At 28.6% G+C, this 11,615-nt stretch overlaps 1 protein-coding gene across 1 annotated transcript; it reads left to right on the forward strand.

The window, feature by feature from the left end:
- The first annotated feature begins 6,692 nt into the window (after positions 1–6,692).
- Positions 6,693–7,988, forward strand: LOC126661615 (uncharacterized). The gene is made up of 4 exons (XM_050355469.2): positions 6,693–6,846; positions 7,032–7,112; positions 7,243–7,455; positions 7,631–7,988. Exons 3-4 carry the CDS (start codon positions 7,294–7,296, stop codon positions 7,940–7,942), a joined length of 474 nt encoding a protein of 157 aa, XP_050211426.2. The 5' UTR covers positions 6,693–6,846; positions 7,032–7,112; positions 7,243–7,293; the 3' UTR covers positions 7,943–7,988.
- Positions 7,989–11,615: the final 3,627 nt, after the last annotated feature.

Below are 11,615 nucleotides of genomic sequence, written 5' to 3' on the forward strand. Positions count from 1 at the left end.
TTTAAATCTGGAAGCTGCCATGTTTTATATGTTTTAATTAATTAAGTAATTATAGGAAGTTAGAGAAAGATAAAACTAAAACTTTGATAAATTTTCTCAGACTTAAGTAGTAATTTTCCCCTTCAACTTGTAAGCAATAGGAAATTAACACATAATTTTTTTTTGTTGGTAAATCAATACACGAACTTGGTGATTATGGGCAATTAGCCCATTTTGGCAAATTAACTTACAAGTTTAGAGGGCAAATTGCCAATTTAAGATACAATTAACTCACAAATTAAAGAGGTAAATTGCCAAAATGGGGCAAACTGCTCATAATCACCAAGTTCGTATACTGATTTGCCCACCAAGTTAATTTATGTGTTAATTGCACATTGCTTACAAGTTTAGGGGGCATATTGCCACTTAAGTCAATTTTCTCAATTACACAGTCTAAATTGCTGTTTCATTATGCTTGTATTAAGAATATTCACTACCACATAAGTCACTTTCAGCAACACTAGGTAAGTGTTGCTATATGTGTAAAAACCATTGTCTTAGGCTTATTGCAACGCTTTTCAATCAGCTACATTTATGGCCACTGCAGTAGGTTTTGATAGCTATTGCAGTAGTTTTTTTTTATACTATTGTAGAAAAAAACTCGCTGCAATTAATAACAAAAGCAACGGTTTGACACATCTATTGTAACAGTTTTGTAATGCATTTTTGAACATTTATGTTTTGAAGGCAACGGTTTGTACAGTACTTTAGGCAGCATTTATTTTTATAAGGCAACGATTTTTATAATATTATAGGCAACATTTGTTTTTGTAAGGCAACAATTTGATATTACTTTAAGCAACACTTAAATATACTGATGCAATGTTTGGCTAAACTTGAAACAACGGTTTATATAGAATACGCAACAGTTTATATTTAAAGAATAAGAATTAAAAGCAGAAACTATTATTCGATAAATTTAAAAACAGAAAACATTCACTAAAAATGGATAACATAAAATATTTACTAAAATTAGAAGACGGAAAATATTCATAAAATTCAAAGTCTAAAAATATTCCATTACATCACAAAAAGAAAATGTATTCATCGAACATAACGATTATACTACAAAACATAACTAGTACTTAACTAGAGGAGTTCTCAATCAAAATTGAGCGCTTTCAGAATCCGAATTTTCACTTGGTTCAACTACTGTCGGATTCACTCGAGACATAACACTTTCAAATAACGCCTAATATCCAGCCATTTCCTTGTCAAATTGATCTTTCAGTTCTTTCCTTATTCCGTGATAGATTGCACAAGCTCTTCGGATACAATTATTAAAGAATTGCATCCTACTCCGTCCTTCGGGTACAATTGTTTATATTATTTTTTGAAAACAGGGTTTTTAACTCTATTTATTTTTTTATGAATTATTTGTATTTTAAAAAACCACGAGAAGTGGCACAACCGAAGCTATAAAATTTCACATAAAAAAATGCTACACTAAGGTGGCACTAAAGACTACGACTTAAAGCTAAGGCCAAAATCAAGAATCCTATAACAAAATACAACGAGCACTTTTATAAAAGTCTAAGTCTGAATAACAAAAGTTCCTATTACAATTATTAAATAACCAAGCTGCCTTACAGAAACAGTTAAAGATACAACATTTTATTCTGAAAATCTTTAGCATTCTTGCATTTTCAAATTTTCTATATCATAAGCATTCAAATTACCTACCATAAATTCAAGTAGGTACCTCTCCGAATAATGTTCTGCCATTGTATCATAAAATCCACCAACGACAAAGGAAAATTCCAAATCAAGTACAATCTCTTTAAAATATCGCACAAAATACTTCCAGTATATCTACAATGAATCAAAATATGCTCCTGTGTTTCCAAGACGCCGCAAAGAGAACATTGTTAGATTCCATCTTGAAACCAATTGGTGTTAAGTGGAGGTGTCCAACTAATATATAAATACAAATCCGTTTACACACAATTAATGTGTGATTTCCCACTTCAACACTCTCTATCACGAGTAGCCTGTCCGGGCCGAACAACAAACTCTCCCCTCATGTGCTTTTGCACCACCCAAACTTGGTGAAAAGTTTTAATTCTAAAATGCCACACCAAAATCAATATCATCAACTGCTTGCAATTCCATAGTTCTCTCAATATCAATCATTTCCTTTACAAGGTGAGGAGCATACATTGCTTCATTATTCGTTAAAGGTAAGTTGTATACCCCACGAACCAGTTCATTAATAACCCTTTCTTCCTCCACATTCAATCTACGTTGAGCCTGCAAATTGGATTTGGCTCCCTGCATTTCAGTTTTAGGGGAAGTGTATTCATTTTTACTCCTAGTAGCCTGAGATCCCAGTACTCTACGAGACGGGGATGCCCGTTGTGCTAGACTATACGGCCAATTTATTTCCTCAACGCACTCCGGGAGCATCTCGCAATAATTAAACACATGCCCCGACAAATATGCCCGGCCTTAGGCATAGGCCACTAAGGCCTGTGCCTAGGGCCTCTACTTTTGAAGGGCCCCATATAAAAATGGAGTCCTTCATTTTTTTTAATATTTTATAAAAAAATTATTGATTTTCTTAAATGTGTTTTATTGAAATTTTAGTAATATGTATTAAATATTTTAAAGATTAATTAGATATTTTAATAACTAGAACTCTAAAAATTTCAAAGGGCCACATATTTATTTTAGGTCTTTTAAAAATAAACCTTTTAATATATGTATATATCAGACATTTTATCAATTGGTGTTGTAAGTTTAATTAAAAAAATTTAAGTAGACTTGTTAGTAATACGTATGTAGATTCCGACTAATACCATCTAAAGTAATATTTAATTTATATACTTTCATCGTCTAGAGCTTAATCTATATGTATTTATCTATATAATAAAAAAGATAAATAAATATGCTTTTTTAACTTTTTATAAAAATATTTTTTTCTACTTTTATTTGAAATGTACTTTTTAAAAATTTATCAATAATCTACTAAAAACGTATTCGATTTTATTATTTGAAATGTACTTTTTATAAAAACATGTCATTGCACTATGGAAGGCTTTAACATTAATATGTTTTCTCAGGAGCAAACGGCCCAACGATACAACGTTTAAATTTGGGCTTTTTATATAAAATAGAGAAATTTAGGGAATATACTCCAATTTATAAAATATTTAGAAATCCTACCTCATGCTGGAAAAGATATTGAAAATACTCTTCACTTTATGGACATTTATGTCTTTACTCACCTGGGCAGTTTTAATTGTGTTTATGCCTTGACAGTTTATGTTTTTACTCTCAGCTTTCAAATATTTATTTTTTTACTCCCTGAGCAGTTATATCTCATTCCCTCTCTTTATTTCATTCTCTCTCCTCTCGTTTCTTCGCATTCTCATATTCCTTGTTACTGTTCGTCATTTTTCTTCGTTTTTGGCTCTGCGATTTTCGTTTTCGTTGATTGAGCAGTGGTTATCGGTGTTCTTACTCTGTTATCTGCGTTAGTGAGTATTGCTTCCCACTGTTTTCAATTATTTTGGTATATAATCGTTTTTTATGTTGTTTTAGGTTTTATTTTGATTATGTATTTGTGTAATGCTTAATTATTTGTCAATGCATTTCGTTTTCCTGATATTTTGTTGTTTTTATTACTGATTATTGTTTTTCATCGATTTTTATTCTTTGATTTTCGTTTTCGTTGATTAAGAAGTGGTTATCGGTTTACTTACTCTGTTCTTTGCGTTTTTTAGTAATTTTCTCAATTTTTCTGGCATTGTTTTTAGTTTTTGTTTTGATTTTTTGTTTTTTAAGGTTTTATTTTGATTATGTATTGTAAAATGCTCTTTGTTTGTCCATGCATGTGTTTGTATTTGATTTTTTGTTGTTTTTAATGATTGATTTTGTGTTTTAATTTCAGTTGAATCGACAGTATGAGTGAATCTGATTTAAATAAAACTGTAACTCAAATCATAAGGCAAATGAGAAAGCCTGATGATAGTGATGATCAATTGGAGAATGTAGTTGTGACTCCTGTTCGGAAAAGTTTAAGAATCAAAATGTCAAAGCCAGATGTTGTGAGTAAGAATGAGGAAAAAGCAATTGTGAAGAGAAAAGCAGTAAAAAAGTCTTCATTTGGTAAAAGAAAAGCAGAACCTGTTATATTAAAAAGAGATATTAAGATGAGAAGGCTTGGCAGTGATAATTTGAATAAAGATGATTCTCTTCAGGTATTTTAATATTATTTTTATTTGGTGATAATGTTATGACAATGTTTTTATATGTTAGTTGATAGCATGATGATAGTATATAAGGCTGTTATACATCAGTTGAAAATATGGTGGTATTTATATGTTAGTTGATAATATGATGATACATTTGCTAATATGATAATATGATGATAATTTATATATTGTAATATGATTATAGTTGATATGATTAATGGTGCTGTCATGTGTTAGTTTATATTATGATAATATGCTGATAGTGTTTTTATATGTTAGTTGATAACATGATGATAATAGATGATTCTGTTATATTTTTAGTTGAACAAAATGATGGTTTTTTTTTTATGTTAGTTGATAATATGATGATACAATGCTAACATGATAATATGATGATAATTTATAGTATGCTATATGATTATATATCAGTTGAAAATATGATGGTATTTATATGTTAGCTGATAATATGATGATACATTGCTAATATGATAATATGATGATAATATATATATTTTAATATGATTATAGTTGATATGATTAATGGTGTTGTCATGTGTTAGTTTATATTATGATAATATGCTGATAGTGTTTATGATAATGTTTTTATATGTTAGTTGATAACATGATGATAATAGATGATTCTGTTATATTTTTAGTTGAACAAAATGATGGTTTTTTTATATTAGTTGATAATATGATGATACAATGCTAACATGATAATATGATGATAATTTATAAGATGCCATATGATTATAATTGATATGATTTATGGTGTTGTCATTTGTTAGTTTATATTATTATAATATGCTCATAGTTTTATGATTTAGTTCTAGCTGGAATTATAATTTGATGGTAATTTGTATACTACTGTTAAGATAATATGATGATTTTGGTATATCTCATTATGATAATGGTAACTTTTTTGTTTGATAAATGCTGATATGATTATATTATTTTATGTACTTGTATGATTTTATTATGATAAGTGTATGATAATTAAATGATAATAGCTTTTTGAGACATTAACTTATGATTTTTAAGCATGATTATCTGATTACAAAAGATAGATACTGTGATGATAACGTTATGATAATGTTATGATAATGCATTTTATTTTTTGTATTTACTACTGTTTACATATTTTTAATACTATTACTTTTTATTGCAGAAATTTGATCTGTTAATTGCTCCTACTAGTCGGTTCGTGGGAAAAGTTGGCAAGGCTTGTTCGATTGATGTGATAACTAATATTAATTCCAAGCTCAGTCATGATCAAATGTCTATATTCAAGAGCAGTAGGTTTGGTGTGTTTCTGGGATTAGGAAAGGATGTATTGAGTCTTAGGCTTATACATTCTATACTTCTTAGGGAAGTTCATTATCCAGATATGTCCGAGCTTTGGTTTAATTTTGGTTCGCGTAACATGCGCTTTAGTCTGTATGAGTTTGGATTGGTTAGTGGTCTTGTTTGCGGTGGGGATGAGTCTAGATTTTCAAATTACTGTGATGGTGGAATCTTTTATGGTAAATTCTTTGGCGATGATAATAGAATTACTCGTCAGGTTATAGAAGCTAAGTTTAATGATGCAGTTTGGGATAATGATGATGATGCTGTGAAGTTTGCAAAGCTGTATTTTGTGCAATGTTTTCTGTTGGGCAGTCTTGAAAGTACATTGGTTGACAGTCGTTTCATTCACTTGTTGGACTGTCCAGATTTTGATGATTTTCCGTGGGGAAAATATTCATTTCAGTTATTCGTCCAGTCTACAAAGAACAAGCTTTGGACATTTCTGCAGGCTTCAAAACAATCTACTTTTTATCGACTGTATGGCTTCCCCCATGCCATTCAATTTTGGTTTTATGAAACCTTGACTACAGTTCCTGATTTTTTGTGTTCGTTGAGCAATGCTGCTGCGTTTCCTCGGTTTTTGCGCTGGAGTCCAAAGAATATTAAAAAGATTCAGAACTTTGATTTTAAAGTTTATGTTGATCCAACTGAAAAGGTATAAATATTTTGCTTTAATTTACTTTTTAATTGTTTTTGCATTTTTAATCATTATATTATATATTGTATATTATATTGTAGGTTAAAGATGGTCCAAATATTAAAGCAACTGATTTTGAGTTAAGTCAGAATATTGTGACTGGACTCAGTCATCAACACTTCATTGCTGCTTCCAGTTCGGATGACGAAAGTATTTTGGAAGTTGCTAAGTCTGCTTGCTCTGATTTTGTGAATGAACTTAAAGATTTGGTGTTTGACAGTGGTGTTGAATATTCTGATTTGGAGTTAGATATTCGAAAGCAGATTTATGATTCTATTGTGAATTTTGAAAACAACAAATTAACTGATATTTTCAAGGATAATTCTGGAGAGGTATGTTATGTTTTTTTTTATGATAAATATATGATAATTTCTTTTTTTATAATATAATATGTTTTTTTATTTTTTGTGAATGTAGGATGAAAATGTAGAAGAACAGATATATTCTTCTGATAATGATGTTGGTGATAGTTCTTCTAAGGATAATGATAATTCTTACAAGGAAGAAACTGAAAATGAAGAGCAACAATTTAATGATGAGGATGTTACTGTTTTAGATGGTGGAGAGGTAAATTTTTACTTGTAGTTTTCATAAATATGTATACTAATTAATGATAAGTGTATGATAATAGTAATTTATGTTAGATGTTATTTAAAATATGTTGATAATAATAATATGATGATACTGTAATGATACTATGATGATACTGTTATTTTCTGATATTTTTTAATGAAAGTTTTTTCTGTCTATAGATTGATGCTGAAGTACATGATCAATCCATTGCTGAGAATGTTTCTGGTCCTGAGAATGTTTCTGGTCTTGATAGTGGAAAGGTAAATTTTTGTTTTTTTATAAGTTCCTATTATATATGATAACGACATGATAATGTGATGATAATTGTGTGATAATTATTAATGATAATTTTATGATAATACAATCACATATTTGTGTATTTCTTTTTAGATTGATGCTGATGCTGATGATAATGCTCAAGATATTACTGTTGATGTTGAGATGGATGGTGTAGTGAATTACAATTCTGATAACTATCATCAAGAGTCTTCCGAGGTAGATAAAGCTAATGAGAATGTTGATGTTAATGTTGGGGTACATGATCATGTTGATCCTGCTGATGATCAATCCATTGAGCAAGTTGCTGATTTTGATAATGCAAAGGTAAATTGTTTATTATATATGCTTTATTGTTTTTTTAATTGTTATTGTTATAGTTTTTGATAAGCATATGATAATGTCTTTATATATTGTACTATTTTTTATTTTAATGATAACATGATGATAAGTATATGATAATTTGATGATAATTTAATTTTATACTTATATCTGTGTTTAGATTGATGCTGAATCCAATGCTCCAATTATTACTGGTGAAGTTGCTGCTGATGTTAATATGGATGAGCGATATGAAGAAGTTGGTGTTGCGAGTGGGGCTGTTGAGAAGGATACTGGTGGTATGGTAGAAGTTAATATTGTTAATGAAAATGAAGTTTTGGGAATTGGAGAGGCTGCTGGAAAAGATGGAGGAATGGGAGAGCTTGTAAGTAATGTTAATGTGCGTAGAACTGAATGTTTTGGATTTGGTTTTGATGCTATCGGTTCTGGAAGGGAATTCTCACAAAAGAAATATGTAATTGAGGTAATATGATAACTGTTAAATGCATTATAATTTTATGATAATAATATGATAACTGTATCATAATTGTATGATAATCTTATGATAATTGTATGAATCATAGTAAATGTATGATAATTATATGATAATTTTTATGATAATATTATGATAACTGTATCATAATTGTGTTTTTTGCTTTAACAGAATGTTAACAAGAATGCTAATGAAGACGGTGATTCAAATTTAAAAAAACTGATGCAAGATGAAGTTGATAAGCTTGGTGATATCTGCAGTGATGAGTTTATAGTAAATCCATCTGATGTTGCTGCTGAAAATGTTACTGTAGCTGTTCCTTCTGAAAAGGCATCATTAGAGAATGTTAACTCTCAATCGGATGAGATAGCTGACCTGGCTTCTTCTGAGGCAGATATATTGAAGATTGTTAATACAATTTCTGCTTTTATTCCTGTTGAGGTATTTATTAAACAAATTTAGAATTGAGTTTTTTTTTTGTTACAAATATATATTTATTTGTGTACTTTTATTTGCAGAAACAGTTGACTGAACCGGCTGATTTAGGTGAAAAACTTGATTTACCTAATATCATAGCTAAAAATGATGAAATAGTTGCTGTTCCGAAAAGTAGACAAAAAGTAATATACTTTATCATTCTTTTACTAAGTATCCTGTTTTGTTTTGTTTTGTTTTTTCAATTTTTCTAATTTTTTATGTATTTGTAACAGCTTGTTTTTAAAAGGAAACAAACTCTGAATCAGGCAGCAACTGGATATGCACTTCTTGAAAGAGTGAAGAATTTAGATGCGCCTGAAAAAGTTGCAGCCGTTGGGAATGCTTTCGTAAATCATTTTCCTTTTTTGATTGAAAGTGTTCACGATATGTGTAATCAGTTCTGGCTTTCTGAATTCAATGATTGGATTGAAACTAATACATATAAGAAACCACATCCATGGTAAGTTAGTTGTTATTTGATTATTTTTATAATTTTTTCTTGCTTATATTAATTGCTTTGAATACTAATTTTGCTTTAATTTTATAGCGGTGAAATTTACTATCCGAGAGAAAAGATTTTACGGCCAGGATTCAGACTTGGTGGTGAGGGTATAACTATAAAAGATTTCTTTCATAAGCTGAATACACCCGGTGATTATTTGGAATCGAGTGTAAGTAACATTTTAAATTTGTATTTTTTATTATGATAAATACATGATACTGTCATGATAAGTATATGATAATTATTTTTATTTTCATTAATATACTGTTAACATTATAAATATTTTTTTTTATTATGATAAATAAATGATACTGTCATGATAAGTATATGATTACAAGCTTTTAATTTATTTTTGTGAACTTGGTATGTATATTGTTATAGTGTTTTTTTATGATAAGTTTATGATAATATTATGATAAGTAAATGTTACTGTTATAGTCTTTTCTTACATTCAGTTTGTTTCTTTCTTCAGCATATTGACTGTCTGTTTGCATACCTGAGGAAGAAGTGTAAATTTCTGAACAATAATTACACGGTTTGTGGAAACTGGTTTGACCAGTATATTCAAAACGGGTATAAACTGTATTTGGAGACTCAGAATCTTATTGAATTACCACAGTTTGAAGCAATATACAATTTCATAGTTGGAGAGGATGGACTTTATAAGAGGGCCTGGGGTGATGTCAAGCATGTGTTATTTCCGATTCACCTTAAAGTTGACGGCGAAAATAAGGACCATTTTATTCTTGGAAGGTTAAGTTTTGATGACAGAAATTTTTATGTGTATAACTCTTTGAGAAATGACTTATATGACGAGTTTGCACGTAATGCTATTACTGCATATTCAACGTTGCTGCCATTAATATTGGAATGTGTTGGATTTTATGATCGTGCTGATATCAACTTCTACTCTGATCATTATATTGGAAAGAATAAAAGTGATCCCTTTTCTTTTTCGTTTGTAGAAGATGTTCCTGTTCAACAAGATTCGTAAGTATTTTTTGCTTATCATTAGTTGTTATATTGTTTTTATTTAGTAGTTTTAAATTTTAAATTTATATTAACATGTTATTTAAAACTTATGCAGTGATTGTGGTGTGTATGCTGCTGCTTTTGCTGAATATCTGATTGAAGGTGAACGTATTCCTAGGGCTCTGCGTATTAAGCAAATATGTAACAGATATGCAGTTAACCTTTACATGTATGGTAGGTGGAAGAACAAGACTGGTTATATTTCTGAAGAAGACTAGTTGGAATTTGTTTATTTTTGGTAAAATTTAGATGTTTTTGTAAATGTTTTTTTGAACAATTATTGTAAGACAATATTTTTTTTAATATGAATTGTTGATTTACAGAATCAGTTTTTTTATATATGATAATGATATGATAATCTGTATGATAATCATATGATTACTCTATGATAATCATATGATAATGTAATTACAGATGTGTATCAGACTTATAGAAGAACTAATTTAATTTGATAAGTATATGATAATTGGTCATTTTAAGTTTTTAATTGTGTTATACAGATAAATATATGCTAAGGATGTGATTGAAGAGATTGCGGTGTATCCTGGAGTATCTTCATTTTGATCATATGTAATAGATAACTGGTACATTATTTTGATGAAAATTGTAATTGATAGCTGGTACATTGTTTTGATGGTTTTATTTTTGTATGATTAACATATGATAATTCAGTGAGAAATGTATGATAATCTGTATGAACCATTTATTGTTTTTATAATGACTCTTTTTGCAGACTATTATATGATAATTTTATGATAAGGTTATGATAATTGTATGATAATGAAGACAGAATGATAATTGTAAGTAACAATTGTTCAACTTTTATAATATTTTTTAATAGGATCTGATAAGTACATGATAATCTAATGATAATTGTATGATAGTGTTGTTTATTTCACCTGACCAATGATTCAGTTATGAATTTTCTTATGATAATAATATGATAATTCAGTGAGAAATGTATGATAATCTCTATGAACCATTTATTGTTTTTATAATTGCTATTTTTACAGACTATTATATGATAATTATATGATAAGGTTATGATAATTGTATGATAATGAAGACAGAATGATAATTGTAAGTAGCAATTGTTCAACTTTTATAATATTTTTTAATAGGATCTGATAAGTACATGATAATCTAATTATAATTGTATGATAGTGTTGTTTATTTCACCTGACCAATGATTCAGTTATGAATTTTCTTATGATAATAATATGATAATTCAGTGAGAAATGTATGATAATCTGTATGACAACCATTTATTGTTTTTATAATTGCTATTTTTACAGACTATTATATGATAAGGTTATGATAATTAAGACAGAATGATGATTGTAAATAACAATTGTTTAACTTTATAGTATTCTTTTAATAGGATCTGATAAGTACAAGATAATCCAGTTATAACTGTATGATAGTGTTATTCATTTTACATTATCAATTATTCAGTTGTGAATATTTTGTTATGATAATAATATGATAATATATGATAATTTATATGACAATATAATAATTGTATGACAAATAATACAGTGAATGATAAGAAATTTATTAATTGAAAAATAGTACAGTAAATGTTTGAATTGAACACATAACAGTTCTATGATTGAATTGAACACATAACAGTTCTATGATTGAATTGAACACATAACAGTT

This window comes from Mercurialis annua, linkage group LG8 (genome assembly GCF_937616625.2).
Source record: "Mercurialis annua linkage group LG8, ddMerAnnu1.2, whole genome shotgun sequence".
Lineage (NCBI taxonomy): Eukaryota > Viridiplantae > Streptophyta > Magnoliopsida > Malpighiales > Euphorbiaceae > Mercurialis > Mercurialis annua.